Consider the following 25,382-nt stretch of genomic DNA (forward strand, 5'->3'; position numbering starts at 1 on the left):
CTGGTGCCTTAATTATCGTCATATTGGTTATTATTTTAACCTGTGTTTTTGTTTGTTTGTTTCAAATCGAAACTATGTCAGAAAGTGATTTTGACGAGGAATTTTTGGATAGCATGTCCATTGAGGTGGTAGCTCAGCTATCAGAGGAGCGTTTGCGACTCCTAGGTACTAGGGTTGGGGCATCTATAAATGATTCCATGAATAAATATGACTTGATAAATGTGATTGGAAATCATGTTGGTTTAATTACTCATGAATCCGTAAAAACTGCGGGGAATGAGGTCGAGTTGGCTAGAATTGAGTTGGAACGTGAAAAATTAATTTTTGAAAGAAGAAAAATAGAGATGCAAACTCAAAGGGAAATGGAGAAAGAAAAACATGAATTTGAGTTAAGGAAATTAGAATTAGCTAACCAAATGGTCACACCACACGGGTTTCTACACCTAATGATTCAGAGATTACTCAGAATATTAAATGGGTTCCCAAGTTTAATGAGGACGAGGTAGAGACATATTTTTTAGCTTTTGAGAAAATTGCTAATAGATTAAAGTGGCCTGCTAGACACTGGACTGTGTTGTTACAAACTGCTCTTGTGGGTAAAGCCCAAGAGGTATTTTCTGCTTTGGCTGATGATCAATGTGAAAGCTATGATGCGGTCAAAACTGCTGTTTTGTCAGCTTATGAGTTAGTTCCAGAGAAATTTAGGAACTTAGGTAAACCTTATGATCAAACGTTTACAGAATTTGCACGTAAGAAGCAGATTCTTTTTGATAGATGGTGTAGTTCGGAAGGAGTAAACGATGAATTTGGAAAGCTTCGCGAGCTTATGTTAGTTGAGGAGTTTAAATCTTGTTCCCCTACTGAAGTTCGTACACATCTAGAGGAGCAGAAAGTTGATAATTTAATGAAAGCGGCTTCTGTTGCCGATAATTATGTGCTCACGCACAAGGTGGTGGATACCAAATCGGTTTCAAAATCTGTTGATGATTCTAAGGTCCAAAGTCAGAAAACTACAGTTAATAGTAGTAGTAAATTTATAAGAACTTGTTTTTATTGCAAGAAAAAGGGTCATATAAAGGCAGATTGCTGGCTGTTTCAAAGCAAAGTTAAAGGGGATAATAAGAAACCCCAATCACTTCCAAACACGTTGGTTAATACAGTCCCGTTGAAAGTGACAGCGAGTCATGACGTTGATGAAAGTGAGAAGTTGATCCAATCTTCAGATCCGGAAAAAGTGCGAAAGCTATTTAAGCCTTTCCTCTCTACTGGTTCTGTAGCATTGATCAACGATGTGAATCTGAGTAAAGTTCGTGTCTTAAGAGACACAGGGGCGTCACAATCCCTGATATTAGAATCTGCATTGTCATTTTCGGACGAGTCTTCTGCTGGAGCAAGTGTGCTCATCCAAGGTGTTGAAGGGGGTTATAAGGAAGTCCCACTTCATGTAATTCGAATTGAAACAGATATTGTTAGCGGAGATTTTGTTGTCGGTGTCGTTCCGAGTCTTCCAGTATGGGGTGTCACACTCCTTTTGGGGAATGATTTGGCCGGAGACAGAGTGACAGTAGAACCGGTTGTGTGCAAGAGTCCTGTTGAAGACGAAAGCACGGTGTGTTTAGAGAAAGAATTATCACATGTGTTTCCATCATGTGCGGTGACGCGATCTATGGCAAATAAAACCATAGATGAGGATGAGAGTATTGACTTATGTGATAGTTTTTACGGAGACATTACAGATCGCGTTTCCCAAGAGGCTGTCTGCTCAGGTCCCGAGTTACACACTGCCCAGGCTGAACAACAGCACCCAAAAGTGTGTGATTTCGGTCCGACAGTTCTCAATCGGTCTAGGTTAGTGAAAGAGCAGAGTAAAGATCCTGATTTGTTGTCATTTGGTCAGCAAGCTCTTTCTGTAGAGGAAATGTCTATTGTTCCTGTTTGTTATTTTATAAAGGATGGCATACTTATGCGTAAGTGGAGGCCACCAGATATTCCAAGTAGTGAAGTTTGGAATGAGATTCACCAGATAGTTATTCCTAGGGGATACCGTCAGGATATTATTGGTATTGCGCATGATGATCCTCTTTCAGGTCATTTAGGTGTCAATAAAACGGTAGACAAAATTCTCAGGCATTTCTTTTGGCCAGGTCTTAGAAAAGATGTGTCTAACTATTGTAAATCCTGTCATGCGTGTCAGGTAGTGGGGAAGCCTAATCAAAAGGTTCCAGTAGCCCCACTTAAGCCTATTCCTGCATTCGGTGAACCATTTTCAAGGGTTATTGTTGATTGTGTGGGTCCATTACCACGTACTAAAAATGGAAATGAGTATCTATTAACAATAATGTGTGCATCAAGTAGGTTTCCAGAAGCGATTCCTCTTAGGCGTATTACAGCTAAGAATGTTGTTAAAGCATTGGTAAAATTCTTTACATGGGTAGGATTGCCTAAAGCTGTTCAGTCCGATCAAGGATCAAATTTCATGTCAAAGATATTTAAACAAGTCTTAGAGCAGTTAGATGTTGCCCATATAAGTTCAAGTGCTTACCATCCACAGTCTCAGGGGGCACTTGAGAGATTTCATCAAACACTTAAGAATATGATTAAAACCTATTGTTTTCAATGTGAAAAGGAATGGGATGAGGGAGTTCCCTTATTGTTATTCACTGTTCGTGAAACAGTGCAAGAGTCCTTAGGATTTAGCCCATTTGAGTTGGTGTATGGTCATTCGGTCCGAGGCCCTCTTAAAATAGTCAAAGAAAGGCTGTTAGGGAATGCAGAAGAGTCTGTATCGATACTAGATTATGTGTCTGAATTTCGTGATCGATTAAATCGTGCTCGTGAGATGGCTAGAAAGAATCTTGTGAAGGCTCAGGGTAAAATGAAGAGATTGTTTGATAGGAAATCAGGAAAGAGAAGCTTTAGTTCAGTTGATGAAGTTTTAGTTATGTTGCCTCTTCCCAGTCAACCGTTATCTGCAAGATTTGCTGGTCCTTACAAAGTATTGGAAAGAGTAGGAGAAGTTGACTATGTGTTAGATACTCCAGATAGGCGTAAGAAGAAGCGACTGTGTCATATAAACATGTTGAAACCATACACAGCGAGAAATAATAGTGATGTCTGTACGTCAACACCAGTTACGTGTGTTGTTGAAGAGAATTCTGAAGAGTTTGGGGATCCTGATACATGTGTTAAGTTCAGTAATTCAGATGTCCTTGCAAACATTGAAGAGAAAGTTGGTCATTTATCTCGTGATCGTAAGGTTGAAATTGTTAGTTTGATATTTGGAAATCTGCAGTTGTTTTCGGATGTTCCAGGTCGAACGAACTTAGTGGAGCATGACGTCAAGACAGCTGATTGTTCACCAATAAAACAAAATCCATATAGAGCAAATCCGTTCAAGATGAAGATACTACAAAATGAGATTGATTACATGATTAAGAATGATATCATCGAGCCTAGTTGCAGTGCTTGGAGTTCTCCATGTATATTAGTTCCGAAGCCAGATAAATCGTATCGTTTTTGTACTGATTATCGGAAGGTTAATGCCAAATCTACTACAGATTCATATCCTATACCGAGGATAGACGACTGTATTGATCGTGTGGGTAGTGCTAAGTTTGTCAGTAAATTTGATCTTCTAAAAGGTTACTGGCAAATTCCTTTAACCGAGCGAGCTAAAGAAGTGTCAGCTTTTGTAACTCCCATGGGTCTTTATCAGTATAAGGTCATGCCTTTCGGTTTAAAAAACGCACCAGCCACGTTCCAGAGATTGGTTAATGGTATAATTTCAGGGTTGGAGGGCTGTGAAGCTTATTAGTACAGGAAAACTATGAAATATGGTTGAAAAAATTGCAACAGAATTTATTTCACCACAATGCATTTCTATAAGGTCCCTATATGAACATACTAAAAGTCTAGAAAAATCCAGGTAGGGGAAATAGGTTTTTTTAAACAAAATGGCCGCCAATGGCGAAAATGCCTAAAAAAAGACAAAAAAACATAAATAGTAGATCTAATTACCACTTTATAGCGGTTTTTACAATGATTTTTATATTTCTTTACAGTTTCGAAGATCTGAACTACAATATACACATTATTTTAAGTGCTATTAATTAGAAAATGGCCGCAAAACAAATGTTTAAGTATCTAGATATATCCCTATTGTTATAATATATAAAACGCAGTCCTTCCTATGCTTAATTACGGTGTCTAATAATAAATCAGTTGATTTACATTTGTACTACTGTTATAACAATATATTACAACATTGGTGGTGCCAGTGGGGAGGGGTATAGGGATGGGAGATCATATGGGAAGGGTGAGGGAGTCCCTCTCCCCAATTGGCTATTTTCGGGAGTATATGTAGACAATATGATGATATTTCTATAATATAAAACAATACCCCATTGAGTGCTGTTTAAAAGTGACTAAAACTACCCTTTACTGGTATAATATTGTCGGAACTTCTGGGTGCGCTCCCATTGATGGCCCAGCCAATTGATGCGAGCTGCGCTCTCTCTCCCCCCCCCCCCCTCATCGGGAAAATCCTTGCGCCATCACTGGACTACAATCTATTACCGTATTTATTCGGATAAACGCTACATTTAGAAAAATCGAATAAACGTTTGAATGACATGATATTTGTTCATATCTAAAGGGTGTATTTATTTGATTATAGGCCTACATGTTACCACATTACACCCACGAAAATAAACGCCTCTCCAAATAAACTCCTCACGACGATTACATGCCCCCACTACCCTCCTTAAAAATCAACCACCAAGGGCATTTATTCAAATAAATGCGGTAATTTCACTTTCATCTTGTCAGTATCTCATCCTCCATCTATTGGTGGGGAATTGAGCATGTGCTGATGCCGTGGCATTCTTAACAAATAGTGGAGCAGCAGTCCAAACCATATTTTCTGCAACTGCAATTCATTTTACTATACAACCTTATTTACAGGTACATCTAATCAACTTTAATAGTTTCTCTGGTGCTGGTAGTAAATTTGTCATCAATACTTTCCATCCCTAGTCTGTGGGTTGAAGAGTATTTCCTATCCACTGCTATACCTGGTAATAAAGACTCACGAAATGAAATTTTGCAGCAAGGGAATAGATTTGCTTTTTGCAACTTTCTCAAAGAAAAGTAGGCTGTCTAAATTTTCCATTGACTTCCCTCCATATATAGCTACCAATGCCAAATTCCTAATGCAATGTTTTCTTTTTTTTTGGAAACTGTTTGGTTTACAGAATTTGACATACAACTCCAACTGTGATGTGATGATTTTTAAGACCAACACCTTTTCCTAAACCAAATTTACTTACGGCCCATAATTATAGCCATTAAACACAAGAGTTTACTTTGCCTTCACATAACGTAACAAACATACATGGTACATAATAAATGTCTTGAAATGTTGCTGTTTCGGGCCAAGAGGTTTAATGTAGCAGTGCTCCCCCATTGATAACATACAGTGGGCAGTGATATGAAGGTTTCTGAGTAGTCTAGCAGTGAGTATGGAGTCAATGGAGTAAAAGAGGGCTGCAGGAAAAGTACAAGGTTCTTTTTCAACAAATGATGCATTGTGTGCATTGTGTGCATATGTGAGGGAATGTGCACTGCTTCTCTATTGATGAATATGGTTGACTTTGACCCATGTGTAATAATATGTTCTTTCCTCCTAAATTAATATTCTGTCACGGTTGCTTCATTGATTTATTATCGTATGTTCTCGATGGGGGAGCACTGTGAATGCATGTAAAGTCTTTCCTTGGTGTGAAGCTCTGTAAAAATTGATTTGCTTTTTATACATGGAATCCAGGGATGTGATACTACATCCCATCTATTTGGTATAGGAAAAGGTGTTAAAAAGTCATAACACCTGGGCAGTAGTATGCTTACAAACTCTGCAAAACCAAACGTGTCCAAAAAAAAAAGAAACCATCGCATCAGAGGAATTGGCATTGGTAGCTATATACTGTATGGAGGAATACGTTCAGGGAGAAAGTAGCAAAAAGCAAAACAGCACTTGAAATACAGTATATTCCCCCCAACAACAAATGCTGCAAAATGTCATTCCCTGCGTGTATATTACCATGGTACAGCAGTGGATAGAAAATACTCTTCAACCCACAGACTGGGGGATGGAAAGTTACAAATGGCGTGATGTGTCCATTGATGACAAATTTACCACCAGTACCACTGTTTGTGACGAATACCACGGCATCAGCACATGCTTAATTCCTACCTATAGACAGAGGATGATAACTGGACAATGAAAATGAATGGATTAATAGATTGTAAGATTGTATAATTCTATTGTTGTGACAGTACAAATGTAAATGAACTGTTTTATTAGACACCGTAGTCCTGCATTATAATGCATAGGACTACGTTGTCTATTATTATAACCGTGGTGATATCTTGATACTTAAATGTGTGTTTTTGCTGCTAAATAGCACTTAAAGTAATATGTATATTGCAGTTTAAATGTTTGACACTAAAGAAATATAAAAAGAATTATAAAAACTGCTATCAAGTGGTAATTAGATATACAATATATGTTTTTTGTTCATTTTTAGACATTTTTCGCCATTGGCGGCCATTTTGTTTAAAAAAACCTATTTCCCCTACTTGGATTTTTCTAGACTTTTAGTATGTTCATATAGGGACATTATAGAAATGCATTGTGGTGAAAAAAATTCTGTTGCAATTTTTTCAACCTTTTACTGATTCTGAGCATATCTTTCCTGTACTATATATAGATGATTTGGTTGTTATAGTGATACATGATGTTCATGTGCAGAGAATTAAGGCATTGTTTGAGAGGTTGACCGCTGCAAAGTTGACAGTAAATTTGGTGAAAAGCGAGTTTTCCTGTGCTGAAATTGTGTTCTTAGGTCATAAAGTTGGTTGCGGAAAAGTGAAACCATTAAGTGCTAAGATTAAGGCAGTCTGTGATTTCCCAGTTCCAAAGAGTAAGCAGGAGTTAATGCGTTTCCTGGGAATGGCTGGGTTTTATCGACGTTTTTGCAGAAGTTTCTCAACGCTTGTAGCTCCATTAACGAATCTGTTGAAAAAGAATGCGAGCTTTGTGTGGTTGGAGGAATGCAGTGATGCGTTCATTAAAGTTAAAGCGATGTTATCAAACGAACCGGTGTTGATGGCTCCACAATTTGATAAACAGTTCTCATTGATGATTGATGCCAGTGATGTTGGTTCTGGTGCTGTGTTGGCGCAAACAGATGAGAATGGTGTTGACAAGCCTGTGTGTTTCTACTCGAGAAAATTCAACCAGCATGAGAAGTGTTATTCTACTGTTGAGAAGGAGACATTAGCTTTGATGTCAGCGTTAAAGCACTTTGAAGTGTATCTTGGATCTACTCCGTTTCCAATTGTAGTTTGGACTGACCACAACCCATTAACGTTCTTGGCAAGAATGAAGGACAAAAATCAACGCTTGTTGAGATGGAGTTTAGCAGTTCAAGAAATGAATCTGGAAATTCATCATATCAGAGGAAAAGACAATGTTGTAGCTGACGCGTTGTCAAGAGTTTAGATAAAACATAATGATGATTTTAAATGTTTTGTTAATTTTAAAAGTGTTTAGTTAATTATAATATGTTAGTTGTGATAGAGTGATGCATTAATGGCATACACGGATTTAAAGTACAGTACAGTAATTAGAACATGTGGAATTTTAAAGAAGCAGTTGAGGTAAAATCATATCAACGACCTGTTAAAATAACTATAAGAAAAGATTTAAGATGTTATATACAGTTACAGTATAAGTTTAATCATATCAAACTTTCTTTAAGTGGGGGTGTGTGATGGGTTTGTCACATGGAAGTGAGCCCTCTAGAGTAAAAGAGAGGAGATGAATAAAGATGGACGACAACTACAACGTGTTTTGTTATGTTCTTATTGTTGGTTTCAGCCTAACGAGCGAGCCCGTAACAGCATGTACTCATTAAAGGAAGGGACACCATGTTCAATAAACATTGCACTGGCACTACTACTTCTAGAGACATTAAGTATACGGTGTAGAGCATTATTGTAGCATACATTAAGAGATCTAATAGTCTTCATACGATAGTTACACCAAATCGCTCCACACAATACATATTAATACAGTAAGATCTAAAGAGACAACATTTAACATTGGTAGAGCATTTCATAAATTTGCGATTGAGTGAGTTGCTTCTAATACACCATGATCTGTACTGACTTTGAATGTCGGCCTCTTCACTGCAATCACACATAAGAACCTTCAAGTTTGCAAGTACGAGGACAGAAACGCATACAAAGTCATTTCTTATCATTAAATAAAAAAAAATTCTCTTGCGAAAACTCTTCACAAACACGTACCAATTGTTGGAGACCAGCAACTGAGGGGGCAAGTAGAACAAGATCATCCGCATAACTAAGATGATTCAAGATAATGTTTCTACATTGAAAACCCTGACACAAACCACTTAGTCTACAATTAAGAGTACTAATATATATATGTTATAAAGGAGAGGGGACATAACCCCACCCTGTCTAACTCCATTGGATACTGTAAATGGATTTGAGTTTCCCCAACGTATCAACTCTGTTTCTCATTTAAGCAATTTTCTGATTCCTGTATTCATTTATTGTAAATAATATAGGTTTTTAAAAAAAGAGATATATATATATAGTATAATACTTGCTTTATTTGTATGTATGTTTGTGAGCACGGCACTACAATTTTGAAGTTATCGTTCTGAATTTTTCGGTGTAGATAGGTATGTACTTTCAGACCATGCCTATTAAAATTCAAGAAAATCGATTTATTAATAACTTCACAAATAACAAAAATGATATTATTTTCAGACCAGCTAGTGTTAAAAGATAGGAGACAATTTTCAAAAGCCGGCGAGCAGTCTTAAAGTAACAAGTGAACTGAAATTGCATTTTCTCGAGAACTACTTGTACAAGAGGCAGAAGTTATAATTATTGATTTGTAATTTTAAAACATAATTTGATTTAATGTACAGGTTTTTTGATACAAGTAGTTTTAAAAAACCTATTTCTTTTCAAATTCACCCACTCATTCACTTGTTTTTTGCAGTGCTGTCCTATTCAAATTAAACTATTGTTAATCAGTTTTTTAGTATATGCGTCATTCCTTATTTCATTTTGTACATATGTATATACTTACAGAACATGCCTATTGATTTTCAGGAAACCCAAGCAGGATTTGAAGCATGTAAAGCTAATACCTAAAGCAAAAAATGTATCTTTCAACATGCTCCCTCTCTGTGGATATATTTTGCCAAGTACTTCACTCGGTTTCATTTGTTTGTTGATGATGTCATCGATATTGCAAGCTATTTATAAAATCGACAAAAAAGCATCATCATGGAATTTTAGCTATAAAAATGGATACATTATTATAAGTGTTCATAAATTACTGCAAACAATGCTCCAAACAAAGCAAATAACCTCATTTTAACATTGCAACAATAGAATGGTGCATGATCAACCTTTCTAATTTAAACATATTGTTCTTGTTCATTTTCACCTCAGTATTTAAAAAAAAAAACCTAGTAGCCCTAGTTAAAGATGAACAGTGGCAGTGAAATTAACCGACGCACTATTTTTTTCCCTTCGGGAAGGGAATTTATTTAAAGGACACTCTTTACTCTTAAAAATACAGTTGTACAGGAAACATCCAATAAAATGGAAATCTAAATCTAGTCAATTAAGTATTGTCAAGTGTAGAGAGCAGGGATAATAATTAATGTCTGATTTCAGATTATTTCAACCGTGCTCTTGAGTTAATGAACCATGCCGTGTCGGGAAAATTCACTGCTAGTGTAGACAACCTTCAGTATTCGTCAAATACAACAGATCATAATAGAAAACCAACTGAAACAGAGGTAATAACTTAAATAAATAAAGTCTGTAAAAGTTCTCCAAACTCTTGCCTTTAAATATATATTTAAATTAGTTAATATTTTATTATTTGCATTATCAATTTACCCTGAAATCTGAAATATTTGAATTGCTTTTTTTTTTCAGAGTGAAAGAGGAAGTTTTTCTGGAATTGCAGTTCCAACAACATTCAGAGATCTAGTTGAAAAAAAAGTAACACTAGTTTCTTTAAAGCATTTTATGATCTATAGCAGTAAATTTCTGTATAAACAATTGAATAAAATCATAGTTTTATTCAATGTATATTAACTTTTTGATAAAACAAGATTTCGTTTAAAACAAACAAAAAAATAATTCTAAGAATGTTCTTCTGGTTGACTAAATTTTTATTATAAAATAAAAAATATCATTTGTTGTGTGAATTTCATTTTTTAACCTAATTTATGGTAAAAGTTTTCTTCGTCATTTAAAGACATGGAAAACTGTCAAATTTAAACAAAACTTTTATAGAAAATCGCCATTCTAAAATAGCCTAAAAATGTTGGGAATTAGAATTCCCCAGAGTAAATGATGTGAGTATCGACTCTATTGCTTAGGCCCTGTTTCCACAGCCAAAACAAAAATTATCGGTAATTTTTTTAACCAATTAGGTCACAATAAAAAAATTAAGTGAGCATGATTAGTCATTACCGAACAACCAACGATTTGTCCTTCATGTCAAAGGTTAAAAGGTTAGGTTAAACCCCATTTCTACAGGCAGTTTATCGGTTAATTTTTGGCTGTGGAAACATGCCCTTAAAAAGAGAAAGCTTAGCTATGGATAGAACAGGATAAATCATTAAATTGAATTATTTATTTTTTTAGGCACAAGAATGTGGACTTTTGTTTTGTATAACACAAAGACGATGTGATGGAAAACAGATTTACTCCCTTGGACCTCTAATGGTTTACATTGAAAGAGGTGTGATATTTGTGAACGAACAGGGACGTTGGGCACCTATGGCATTACAAAGAGCAATAGAAATGGCACTTAACTCATAGCATTAGGAATATCTTCAACAAAATCATCAGAAGCAGATTTTTTACTTGAATTCAAAATTATATGTCAAACATAAAAACTAAATAGTGTGTTTTCTGATTTATGATAAAAAAAAAAAACAAGGAAAAAAGGGATACATTTTTAAGTCATTGTCGCTTTAATGGTTTACCTTGAAATTTCATCTTTGTATATTTCTTCATGTTAAATACTACTGTGTGTTTTCTGCTGTATTTTGGCTGAAATTGAAACCGTGTCAGTATGCCTAACAACATTAAAATGATAATGAACAGTTCTGTTGAAAAATCTCATGTTGAACAATAAATAAAAGAAAAATAATCCGCAACTAAAACATTTATGTATATTACTATAGTATTTTTGTTATTCAGATGACAGTTATGATTTAACATTACTGTACTTTCAAGATCTGTATAAATTTGGGTGGGGGCTGTAGGTAACATTGCATAAGAAGATGCTGAGTGGTCTATACAAGTTTCTCTTTTACATGCGATGATACTGGAATAGCGTACTGTGCGAGTGTCTTTTTATGTTTTTATTTGGTATTTATACCTGTTTGTTCAAAACATAAAAAAAGATAGATTATGCCTGTAAGCAGGATCAGTAAAATAAATTTTTGTCTTTAAATGTTCATGGGAACTCTCAGATCACTTATTTAATCAACTTTTAATACCACAATGCCAACCATAATCGGTTTATTGAAAAATACACCCTCTACGAGGTGGTGGTGGATAGACGGCCTAGTCTGTGTTGGGCTACTCAACTCAATCAGTGATATTCACCACACTTAAGAAACCCGCCTTTTATTTTAATTTTTAACATGATGACGTCATCATAATGAAACGCGTAGATAGCAATTTTGGAAGGGAAATATCTGAGCAACAACATATTAACGTGTTGAAGAAATTTGGATACGTAGAATATGGATGCGCACTCTTTAAAAAGTCATGAACTATGACGCAAAATATGAAAATACGACTTTTATAATTCAACTGGCCATATGATGATGTCACAACATCCGATGCGCAAAATTTCTACATAAATTTGTATCTACAATTCAACAGCTTCCAGAAAATGTTTTAATCATGAGTATCACTTTTCATTCTGAGGAGCTATAACATTGAAATTTGCTGTAATGATGAAAAAAGTGACCCAAGTGTTTCACACTTTTGATCATGATGACGTCATAAAAAATTTAAAAAATGGTAAATCATGCGAAAGATAATTGATTGACCTAGACAGCATCAATATGTCGTGGTTCAATTTGTCCGCTATATTAGAAGCGGTTGGTGGCGTGCGTTGGAATGCAAACTCAATTTGCATACCATGAGTCTCTTCCGTTATAAGGCTTGTTGTTTGTTGCCGTCGTTAGAAGACATTTTATTTTCAGAAAGTTATGTATTAAGTCTAAGAAGTATTTAATTCTATATATCAATGTTAGGGTTAGTCGATTATAATGGTTGGAAGGTGCTTATCATGTACATGTACAAGTTAACATAGTTATTCGAGTGTTAATAATATTATGTACTGAGATTGTGGTTTACCATAGTGTTGGTTAGTGTGGTTCATTACAAGTATGAAATAACTATACGTTATATCAATGTTCTAATATCTATTAATTGTACTTCCAGGGTTTTTTGTTCTTGTAAGAATAACGAGTATATATGCACATGCGGAAGGAGATCCGAATAAAGTTTTCTGTGGCAACCAACAGTGTTTCTGAATAATTTCTGCGTCAGTTATCCCTTCATAGAGGCGGGCCTCGCACGCTCAAATCTGCTTGGTTGAAGCTAACCTAATCAATAGCGGATCATCCTCAAATCGAATCACGACAAAAATATGGGGGAAATGGAATACAGATAAGTGGAGATGCGCTCTCTTAAATGTGATGAGCTATGACGAAAGAGACAAAAATCCTATATTTTATATTCGAGTGGCCATACGATGACTCACAATCTCCGGTTAGCCATATTGATGCATGATCTACAACTCATCTACTTCCAGAATATGTAATAAAAATAAAACTTCACCATGTAGTTTAGAAACTATGAAAAAAAAGGCATAATTTTGACGAATTTTTGAACTTTTTCATCAAAAACATGTGCAAATTGTCCAATTCGAAGTGCTCGTATGACATGAATTCAAGTCGAAATTGTTTAAAAGTTGGTGAAATTACTAGAAAAGGCTGGAAAAACATACTTCACACAAAAAAAGGGATGTTTTTAGCGCTGCGTGCGCGTCGTGTACGTAAAAATATGCGCGCGTCTGGAAATTTGTACATGCTTAAAATGACATGAAATGCGTAGAAAGTTGATTAGAAATTAATTTTTCTTCCACAGACAGTGCGCATGAATAAATTTACACTTTGCTAAGTTTCAATTTAAATTGTTGTATGGTTATCAACCTATGTTCAATTCCCGAAACTTGAGCTGCGCGACTCTAACGTCAAATAACAAAGTTTCTTGCACATCTACAGTTAGAGGTCAATCTTCTGACAAAGTTATATAATCTTATGTTGACAAATATTAGAGATACGCTGCGGACAAAATTCGTGGAAAGAAGAATAAGAAAAAAAAACAAACAAGATCCTGACAATAACAAGGGGTTATCCGCCAAGTGCAGATAACCAAAAAAGGCATGTCAAGTAGGCCTACTGTGAAACACTGTACAAAATAAACAACAACATGCTTCAGAGAGCCACCAGTTGGAGAAGAAAATGTTAATGCCTTAAAGCAACTACAGAATATGAAAGACATCAGTCATTATTGGAAACATGATCTTTCCACATCATGCAAGATGTTTGTACACATGGATCAGTCCAGGAGATTGAGCATGAAACCTGACTGACTGATCATGATCCAAAAGGTTGTGGAAAGCCCTAGCTGCAAATGTTTAGACCAGAACAAGTGCAGATTGTGGCAGCAATCATCGACTGTTGATGCCAAATGAACGTTCACCTCATGCATGTCTGTTGTGGCATAGTTCGTTAACCAATATTCAATGTGTTGGAATTGAAAGGATACATGAGTCTTTGTATGAAGTTTGGAAATGGCCTTCTACTTTCTAAACTGTTTTTCGTGATATGCTTCCCCTTATTGCAACCACATTTGTAAGAATTTGTTGGATGCTCCCTTGTATTGACTAATCGTTGGAAATTACAGACTACTATCCCTACATTATTATTATTATTATTATTATTATTATAACGTTGGCTTTTTAAACATTTTTTTATAGCTTGTTTTAGTTTGTGCTTTTCCAAATTTATTGCTATTTATTGTATATTCTGTATGTATGTTTTTATATGAATAAATATACCTCAATTAAGTCCAATATTTCAATATCTTTTTCAATGGTCTCTGGATAGCTTTAAGATTCCCAGTTTGTGGAAACTGTCTAACATTATTATAGACCGATAGCTTTAACAGCAATCCCTATGAAGTGCCTAGAAAAAATCGCTAAATCTAAGTGGACTTTGGAAACTAATGATTTGCTAGACAGTCATCAATTTGCTTATAGGAAAAATCGCAGTGTTGAAGACACGGTAATTACGCTTACCCACAAGGTTGCGGAGCATCTTGACAAGCCCAGGTCACATGCTAGACTATTGTTCTTAGATTTCTCCTCGGCATTCAACACTATTCAGCCACACTTTAATTAACAAGCTGAATCTGTGGGTAGCTGATTTTCAAAACAACAGAAAGCAGTCGGTCACATTCAATGATTCGGTTTCTGGTTGTTTGCCTTGCAATACTGGTGCTCCTCAGGGCTGTTCGCTGTCGCCCCTAATTTTTTCACTTTACTCTAATGATTTTGTACCTCCTGTTATTGACCAAACTAAATGCTTTTCTATTCAATTTGCAGATGACACTTGTTTAGTAGGTTTAATCGATGACAATAATAACTTAGTTATAAGGAATATGTTAATTCTTTTGTCGATTGGTGTACTCAAAATCATCTCGTACTTAATGTTGAAAAAACTAAGGAAATTGTTGTTGACTTTAGGAAAGCCAATCATAACCATGAGTGTCTGTTGATCAATGGTAAAGAGGTGGAAATTGTCAAAGAACATAAATATCTTGGCAATTATATCAATGATAAACTAAATTGGAATGTTAACACGGATAAGCTTGCTACCAAATGTAATAAAAGAATGTACTTTCTACGTAGAATAAGAAAATTGAATGTTAAGTCCAATATTTTACATATGTTTTACGTTTCTGTTGTACAATCTGCTCTTTCACTTTGTATCATTATATGGTTAAATGAACTGAACTTAAATAGTAAGAAAAAATTAAATTTGATTATTAAGCAAGTGGGTAAGATTATAGGCAATGATATTAAATTGTCTAAAAAACTTAATTGTATTATGTCTGATGTTACTCACCCTGTCTTTGATACCCTTGTTACCTGCAGATCAGGTAGATTACTCCACCCCAAAGTCAAAACAAATAGATTTAGAAACACATATATTCCATCAGCTATCAGGTTGTATAATAGAGATTTCAAACGCTAGTCCGCTAATTACTCATGTTTCTGTTACATTTCCTTGTTTTTTTATTTATTTAGTCTTGTAATTTATGTTATATTTATATTACTCGAGTGTACTTAAGGACCCATATCTCATTTTTTTTTTTTTCATTTTTGCCATTGTGACAATAAAGTTTTATCGTATCGTATCGTATCAATATGTAGTGGAGGTGAATAGCAGATTCACCCACTTCTACAGATGGCTGAACACTTACCAAATAAACTATGAAAGGACATGAAAGACAATTTTATACAGTGAGTGTAGCAAAGGTGCTTGTCCCAGAATGAAGGTAAAGGCAACCATGTGGCTGTCACCAGACACAGGTTGCAGAAGGGAGGACAGTAGAGAATGAGAAGTGGCAAATAAATACAAGGAGTGGATAGTCTGCAGAAAGTTTAGTTAAGTTGATTATAAATCTCACCCTGTAGAATCAAGTCTTTTTTTACAAATGAGTGTTATTGTTTTCAGGTTGACTAGACAGCACATCCATACCATATGTCTCAGATCTAGAAAACTCAGATCTCAGATATATCTGAGTTTTCTAGATCTAGAAAACTCAGATATCAATACTATCAATATAGTTTTCTAGTTCCAGAATGGAACTAGAAAACTCAGATCATCAAATGATTGGTTGGTAGGTCATTTGGATCATTCCATTATTAATCAGAAGGTAGGTCATTTGAAATACTAGAGTATTTTTAAAACTGATTACTGTGTACGTTTTCTACGGCTTAAATCATAAAGAAAATACAGTGCACGTTGGCTTAAAAATTAGGTATGTACGAGTTGGTGTGGGTACGAGTTGACCACTTCTAGCCTAGTAGGGCCAGGCCTATACATCGCAATAGCGCCCACACGTTGACCCTTGAATTGAGTTTGCTTAGCTAGGCCTAAATGCTAAGCCTACATTTTAAAAGGTGTATACTGTATTTCTTTATGATTTAAGTCGTAGGCTGTTACTACAAGTTACAATAATTATTATTATTAGTAAGAAAACGTACAATACTGTAGTATTTCGAACAAGCTACCCTCTGATTAATAATGGAACAATCCATTTGATGTTCTGGGTTGTCTAGTTCCATTCTGGAACTAGAAAACTCAGATCTTGATATCGGACACCCGTCTGATAACTACCGAATATATATTACCCAAACATATTAAACAAAGCTCTACATTTGTTTCATGGGGAAAAAATCATAACCATCAAAAATTGTTTCCTGATTTTCTATGAATGTACTTGAACATACTTTTTATATTTTGTTGTGATATATTTTTTGTTTCATTTTGTTAATGGCATCCTGACAAAAGCATATGCACCATTCTTTGGAAATAAATGGGATATAGGCCCTATCTTATTGGCAAAAAGGACAACATATAAAGTTACAGACAAACAAGTTTGTGCCAAATTGCTAAACACCATGTGGAGAAATTGGTTATTTTATTAATGATGAATCAGATGATAAGACTCTTTGAAATATACTAATTCAGTTTGTTAGGTGATGATTTAGAATAAAATGATCACCTATTGTTATTGTATGAAATCTTTATTCTTCTTCTCCTCCAAAGCCGCTGAATGGTACGTGCTCACATTTGGCACACTGATGTTTATTGAGGGGCCGCACACAATAGGCTATATAACTTTCCTGAATTTTAAGGATAAACACTAAAAAAAGGCAAAAAATAACAGTAATTTGACGTGTTTTGTGGGTTGTCGTCACGTATCAACTACGCCACCTCCTCTGTTGTGTACCACCATGGCCAGATCTACAAATACCATGTCGGGCTGCCAAATTAAAACGTAAGTTTTAATTAATTACACCTATCCTTTGAACAGAATGATTTTCGTAAATCACGGTTTGGCCATTGAAATCAATGCTTAGTACGTTCATGTTCGAATCCGCGATATGTGTAAATAATATCACCACGTAAACCAAAAAATCAAAACTTGACCACAATGTATTAAATGTAATGTAATCACAAAAGTATCAAAAAAGATACCAAACTTGGAAAATAGAAAAACCCATTGAAATTTTTAAAAAAATGTAAATAAAAAAAAAAATACATGCAAATAAAACAAATTCAAATTCAGGTCAAGGGTTAAATATTAGCAAATAAAAACGCGTCCCAAGGTCATGCAGTGAAATTGCGCATTAAAAAAGCTCAAAATTATGTTTTGATCAATTTAGAGCATGAATTAGGCCGTTAGCATGTTTTAAAAAATGACTGAGCACAAACACGTTTTTGCATGCGTTACTTAGAAAGCGTAAAAAATATGTATTTTTTGTACAAATCGGATTCTACTCGCCATCTTTAGTACATTCACAAAATTTGAGTCAATTCCAACTTAAAATAAAGCTATACGAACAGGTTAAAAATGATATCAATAGCCACAGAGTTTTACTCACTGAGCCAAACCGTGATTTACGACTGCAGCCATGTGTATGGCCTTGTTTGACAAACATTTTCATTAGATTAGAGCAAATAGAAATATGTATGTTGTAAACAATTTGAGACCAAATAGAAGCCTCTACAGTTAGAGGTTGCCAAGATATACAATCATATTAATTACAGTAGGCCTATACTTTTGTTTCAACTACCAGACTATATTTGTTCATAAAAATATATGGCATATAGCCACAGACGGACCGTGGACACAAAAAAACATTTTATACGACCATGTTTGATTTCTATATTTAAAGACATATTGTCCCCTGAAAGAATGATTTTTTTTGCTAAATATATGCCATTTTAATTGGTCCAAAAAAAAGTATTTACCTGAAAAAAAGTAATTCAACGTCAGGTGCACAAACAATTTGCTTGCAAAATAACATTTTATTTACAACCTATGCCATTTTAAAGATATATTGTCCCCCATAATCAGGAAAAATAAAGATTTATAAAATAGGACTTTAATTAGCAGTTTTAATGAAGTTATTCAATTCCATTGAATAAAAATGATTTAACTTACAAAAAGACAAAATAAACAGACAATTTGACTATTTAATTTTTTGCTTTACGGTACAGTTTTTTCAGGTAAATCATTTTTTTGTCCGATCCAATTTTTTGTCAAAGTGAATAAATATTATGTGACATAAAAATGGCATATTAAAAAAAAAATTATTTTTTCAGGGGGACAATATAATCTTTAAATAATTACGGCCAACAAAATATCAAAATTTAAAAAAAAAACATTTTTGACAATGAACAGGTTAGCTGTGATACTGTAGTGTGAATCATACTTTAGTTTCTATGTGTGGAAAGTTTATATTCAAATTAATAATAATTCAATAATTCAATAAACTTTATTGTCAAACTCATGAATGGCTTGAAACTTTGGCTGAAAGTACACACATTAAAATTGTCTAAAAACATTGTCGCACAAACAATAAAATCACATAAAACAGAGAACAAGATGTTATATTCTGCTTGGTGCTTAGCTGAACAGAGAGAGTGTGGGGCAGAAGTTCTATATATTTGTTTATGATACAGCACAGTTATATCGAACCAATTCTATCTTTAGGCCAGATTCTAAATATAGCACGACTTTTTAAAAGACCAACAGGAATTGGACCTAGGACTTTAGAATCCGTTGAGTTTTTTTTATTGTCCCCTTCCAACCACACATGTCCTTTAGGTACAAACTGAGTGTCCATTGATGAAGATGTTGGAATTTCATCATATGCAATCTTTATTACTCGTTTACACATCAATTTTGTTGGATCATATGGTGACCGTAGAATAACAATATCTCCTCTGTGAATATTTTGAAAGAAATATATACCAATGTGTTCAGTAAGTAATATATCATCTTGAGAAATTGTTGGTTGCATAGATGGTCCTGAGCACCATGTAAAATCAAGTAAGTATTCAGATATACAGTGCATTGAGCAGTAACCCAAAACAGAATATTTGAGAGCAGTGCTTAATTTGGTAATGATTGAGCTGGCCATCTGAACAATTACAGTTAAGTATCTAAAAGAAAAATGTAGAAATAAATATCACAAATTACCTAAATTATTGTATAAAAATGCACTCAAAAGTTTTAAAAATGTTCTATTATGAGAATTTGACTGAAAAGTGGGACATTTCAACCCAACAAACCTTGGCAGAATCGTCCAAGATTCATAATCTTTTATTTATTTTTTCGCGCCGCTGCTCTAGCCAGTTATGTCCCATGAGGACAAATTCATTAATAAGCTGTTTCATAGCGGTAGCTTTAGTATCTAAGGCCGACAGTTTTGCGAAAATGGAAACTCGACTATATAGGTCCCAGCTGCTTGACCCAAAAATGTCTGGGAACGATTTTGGATTCTTGCCCTTTGATTGGTTGACGCGAATTAACAGATTGTGGAAGAATTTTCAGTTGAGAAGTCACGTTGTCTCTAGAGGGTATTCAGTTGCATGCCTACAGTTCAGGTTGAGGTCACAGACAAACAGGCTACAGCACATTATAAGTTCAAAATTGACCATTTTTAAATGCCATTTTTGAATTAGTAGATTAATATTTGTTGGCAAATAATACATTGTTGGAAAGGTACACATGTCTTCTTTCAAATGCTGTGTATACAATTAACTAGTGAAAAAATGGGCATGTGATTCATAATTAAAGAACTATCTGTGATTTGTATGTATCTTTGCGATTAAAGGACATCTTTTTAATAATTATAAATTAATCAAAAGAACAATGATTAATTTTAAAATGTTGAGCGGCGTTTTTTTGTAAGAAATATTTCTTGTTTATTACACCTTATTTATAGAGGGTGACCCTAAAAAGCGTATGCTGACAGTGGCTGCGTGTATACTAGTACACCGGAGTAACCCCCCTTACTCGTCTCGAAAGATGTACTAGGTTCTTTAAAGAGCACATGAGCCAGATGTGTACACTGGACCTACTAGTCCTTATCTGAAAAGACTCGTTCTACCACCAGAACCATGGAGCGAACCGAACCGATGTTAATATGGCAAGGCATTACGGTTCCACTGTCTTAACAGCTTGGCCACTCACTCGGAGTTAATAGCACAGAATGTGTAGACATAAAAGGGGAAGCCCTGTCTTCTAGTTTCGGCATCAATCAGCAACGCTCCTATCAGAAAGGAAGCACCGATGTAATTACTCAGCGGTCGCACTACAACGCACCGGCTCAAGAAGTGGAAACCCCACCGAAGTCACTCCGATTTTTACGATATCGGTCAAATTCAAAATCGTCCATGTTTAATTTAGGTTGCGATAATATGATGTTAGGATCTAGATTATTTTTGTGCATATTTTGCTTTTGGTCGATAAATATTTATTTTAAAAAATTAAATTTTACAGGTCTAGGAGAAGGATGTGTGGCTTAAAAAATGACATAGATTAAGGTTATAATATTCGGCATAATTTTTTTTATTATTATTATTTTATTCTGGTATATATAAAAACATCCTGATATTACAATCAAGAACTGAATTGCATCAAAATTTACAATTGAATTGAAAAGAACATTAAAATACAACAATATATTAAAAATGTACAACAATATATTAAAAATATTAAAATGTCATTATCAAAAAAAAAACCTTGGCCTGAAAAACAACATGGATACAAAAGGTCAGTGTGAAAATCTTATCTACATTTCTGAGTTAAACAAGCTAATAATTGAAGGAATAGTTAATTTACGAAACGTATTAATTAGTGTCTTGTAACCATGGAAACTGGGAGAAACCATGAAATTTCACTTAAAATGGGCAAAAACAACAGTTATTTTTTCTAGAAAAAAGCAATGGATTTGATACTGCATGAAATTTTTATCTGTTATTAACCATATTAGGCAGTAAAAATAAAATTATTGCTTTAATTTTGGGTTAAAGGTCACTAAAAACAGGCCAAAAAATCGTATTAAACAAAAAAAACACTAAAATTCACGTGCTAATTTTGACATTAATATTTCAGCTTGAGCTTTACGTTAATACCAAATTTGGTTCCGACAATCCACGACATTTCATATAGCAAGCGATTTAAATGTCCCTATGCATGCCGTTTAAAAAAATATATATTTATAATACGTATAGGCGTGGTTATGTTTGGACATTGATGTACCGCAAACACATGAAGAAGGACTTTCCAACACACCTTGGAAAAGGGGATGCTACAACCACATGAGATATTTTTTTATTCATTAAGCTACAGTTTGCGGTACATCAATGTGCGCAACCAAACGTAACCATGTCTATATATGTATTATAAATTTACCTTAAAACGGCATGCAAAGGGACATTTAAATCGCTTGCTATATGAAATGTCGTGGATTGTCGGAGCCAAATTTTGTATTATTTTAAAGCCCAAGCTTTGCTCAAAATATTAATGTCAAAATTAGCACGTGAATTTTAGTGTTTTGTTTTTTTTAATAAGATTTTTTGGTATTTTTGGCCTGTATTTAGTGACCTTTAAATTTAAAGCATTATTTGGCTTACTCGTACCCATTGTTGGCTTACCTACTTACCTGTTGTAGGCTGTACCGATTATTTTTTATTTATGGCGCACTGCGATTTACCTCTGCTGGTGTGGCCCGTATCTATGGTAACAGGACGATTCGGCCCTGAGACGATTCGGCACACTTAAATTTATCGGCTTTGATATGCATTTATAAGCATAAATTAAGCTTTTTTCCCCAAATTTTATTTTCAGAGAGACTATGGGGTAGTACTACTAGGGAATAAAGATGCAATAAAGCAAACATTTTGAAAACATTGTCGAAAATGATCATTTTTTAGTCACGCGAACGATGTAAACAAGTTACGCCCTCTGTTGGCCGCTTGGCGAATGCACGAAATAAACAAAGTTTTCGAAGTAATAATTATTAATAAATTGAATATAAAATTACGTTTTTTTAGTAATTTATTATATATAGGCCCTAGGCCCTAGGCCTATTATTATATCAAGATTCTCAATATCAATAAATACGGATTGTTAATAAACACCTTTATCTTTAAAAACTGGATAAATACCAACAAAAATGAATATGAATTTGGTCTAGGCCTAAAGTGGGCCGAATCGTCTCACCAAAAGTGGGCCGAATAGTCCCGGGCCGAATCGTCTCACTCACTCAGGGCCAAATCGTCCCTGAATCGTCTCTATGCCCAGTCCCTACTAGGCCTAGGCCTATAGTATAGGCATGTGGTTTTGGTAGTGATTTGAGACTAGGCCTAGGCCTAGGCCTATGTAATTTCAGTCAGATACTTACTTCTTCTTCAACACATTCAACCAAAGAATATCCTACATGATGATTAGGGCCTAGGCCTAGTCCCTATATCGAATCGTGCTGGAACCAAAGATAGTGTAGGCCTAGCCTAGCCTAGTACTAGTAGGCTAGAACTTCTGGAACTTCTTGGCCTAGGCCTAGGCCTATGTCATATTTATCGCCCTCTATTGTTGTTTTGTCCTTTTTTAGTCGTCTTTCGGGTGCAGGTCACGTAGGTCAAGTCGGCCCCAAACCGTCTCGGCCTCACGTCAACTCGGCCTCACGTCAACTCGGCCTCACGTCAACTCGGCCTCACGTCAACTCGGCCTCACGTCAACTCGGCCTCACGTCAACTCGGCCTCACGTCAACTCGGCCTCACGTCAACTCGGCCTCACGTCAACTCGGCCTCACGTCAACTCGGCCTCACGTCAACTCGGCCTCACGTCAACTCGGCCTCACGTCAACTCGGCCTCACGTCAACTCGGCCTCACGTCAACTCGGCCTCACGTCAACTCGGCCTCACGTCAACTCGGCCTCACGTCAACTCGGCCTCACGTCAACTCGGCCTCACGTCAACTCGGCCAAAAACTATAATCGGTCAACTCGGCCACAATAAAGTATGGAACGCAAAAAGTGCTTAATATTCTTATGATTAAATTACTATCCACGCTTTAAAAAAAATGAAGAAATAAGAAAAATACTCATAAAAAATGATCTCATTGCCGATATGAATAGAAGTACCCGCGTGTTACAAAAACACGTGCAAGTACCACATTTTAGTAAATCGAAGACGTAGGTCTGCGTTCCACCATTTGGCCATAGAAAAAATGATCGTACATATCGTTTTTGTCCATGATTTGCGTTTAATAATAAGGGGAATTCCCCGGTCAGCGAAAACACGTAGCAGTTGTAGATATCGAAATAGCTGCCAAAGGCGCAGGGAGGCGCAGCTATGAATTGGTTTCAGATATTGTCGCCTAATCTGCATCATATTGAAGAAATCTACGCGTGATTCAACCATGGAGTCAACATTATTTTATACCTCAAATGATTCAACCAAACAATCTTATTACACCTAATGAATGTCCTCGCATATCGGACAGGTTTATTGAATTTTGACGCACGAACGAACATACGCGCCCACGTACGTGCATCATCATTATTGGGCCTACAATTTGTTCCTATTTATTATCCAAATGTTCATTGTAATCATTAGTAATAGTATGAATGCTTATTAATCAATTGTTTGTTATGCGCAATTTGAACAATTTTCGCAATTTGAAATTTTATTAAACGTAAATATCAATACTGGAATTATTTACACAGATATATCAGATCATTATCCTATATTTGCAATCACAAAATCTGAGAATCGTAAAAAAAATACAAAACAGTCATTTATTTTACGCACTTATTTCCACCAGCAAGTCGAATTCTTTAAGGAAGACTTGGCAAATGAAACTGGCAACCTGTCCTAAGCACAGAAGATGCAAACATTGCATATTCAACATTTGCTCACAACTTCAAACATTTAATTGATAAAAACTTTCCTTTGAAAAAAATTAAGGCAAAAGCAAATAAAGATCGATCTCCATGGATCACCGAGGCAATAGCAAAGTCAATAACAACTAAGGGCAGGTTGTATAGTTCATACAGAAAAAATCCCACTCCTTCAAACAAACTGAAATATACTAAATACAGAAACAAACTTACAGCACTTATTAAGAAACGAAAAGAAGAATACTACTTTACTCAATTTGAAAATAAAAAAAGTAATACCAAAAAGACATGGAAAACGATTAACACTATAATGGGAAGGACAAAAACACGACAACTACCACCAACAATAAATCATGACTGTAAGCAATTCAACACCCCCTCAGAAAAAGCAAATGCGTTTAATACTTATTTCACAAGCATTGGAGAAACATTGGCAAAACGAATTTCACAAGAACCACAAATAACAGAATCATCCTCGTATTTAACAGGAAACTATGTTAATTCTATGTTTCTAAGACCTGTTACTGAGGATGAAATAAAATTTGGAAACTAATAAAACACCTGGGCACGATGACATTGGAGCACTATATCTAAAACCGTACTCAAATTATCTTAAACGACCGATTACTCATTTGATCAACATATCACTCGCTACCGGTTGTTTTCCGGACGAACTTAAAATTGCAAAAACAATACCTATCTTCAAGAACGGAGATAAATCAGAAATTACCAATTACCGTCCCATATCTATACTGCCATGTCTTTCGAAGGTTTATGAACGGGTTGTTAGCAATCAAACTATTTCATTCCTAAACAAGAACAATGTACTTAATAAATCACAATATGGTTTCCGACAACAACATTCTACTATTCACGCATTATTAGATGCATTTGAAAAAATTACCTCTGCAATCGAACAAAAATGCTTTATGATAGGAATATTTTTAGATTTATCAAAAGCGTTCGATACAATGGATCATCACATTTTATTACAGAAGATGAGACATTACGGTATTAGAGGTGTCGTTTTAGATTGGTTTAAGAGTTACTTATCAACTAGAAAACAATTTGTAAACGTAGAAGGTAAAAAATCAGAAACCAAATACCAAGTACGGTGTTCCACAGGGGTCCATTCTTGGACCCTTACTATTCCTGATTTTTATAAATGATATGCCATTT

At 35.1% G+C, this 25,382-nt stretch overlaps 2 protein-coding genes across 3 annotated transcripts in view; one reads left to right on the forward strand and one right to left on the reverse strand.

Annotated features, from left to right (window-relative positions):
• LOC144844575 (tuftelin-interacting protein 11-like) overlaps positions 1-11,588 on the forward strand; it is a 120,225-nt gene extending 108,637 nt beyond the window's left edge. For both annotated transcript variants that reach the window (XM_078701558.1, XM_078701550.1), the window contains exons 13-15: positions 9,784-9,908; positions 10,051-10,116; positions 10,768-11,588. In XM_078701558.1, coding sequence (XP_078557684.1) covers positions 9,784-9,908; positions 10,051-10,116; positions 10,768-10,944 — 368 coding nt within the window. In that variant the 3' untranslated portion in view covers positions 10,945-11,588. The remainder of the gene's footprint in view (positions 1-9,783; positions 9,909-10,050; positions 10,117-10,767) is intronic.
• Positions 11,589-18,979: 7,391 nt separating this feature from the next.
• On the reverse strand, positions 18,980-19,611 carry LOC144835225 (mitochondrial inner membrane protease subunit 1-like). Its single transcript, XM_078690278.1, has 2 exons — positions 19,587-19,611; positions 18,980-19,323 (listed from the first exon to the last, which is right to left on the reverse strand). The coding sequence occupies exons 1-2, from the start codon at positions 19,609-19,611 to the stop codon at positions 18,980-18,982; spliced, it is 369 nt and encodes a 122-aa protein (XP_078546404.1).
• Positions 19,612-25,382: the final 5,771 nt, after the last annotated feature.

Source organism: Antedon bifida, chromosome 1, assembly GCF_963402885.1.
Source record: "Antedon bifida chromosome 1, ecAntBifi1.1, whole genome shotgun sequence".
NCBI lineage: Eukaryota > Metazoa > Echinodermata > Crinoidea > Comatulida > Antedonidae > Antedon > Antedon bifida.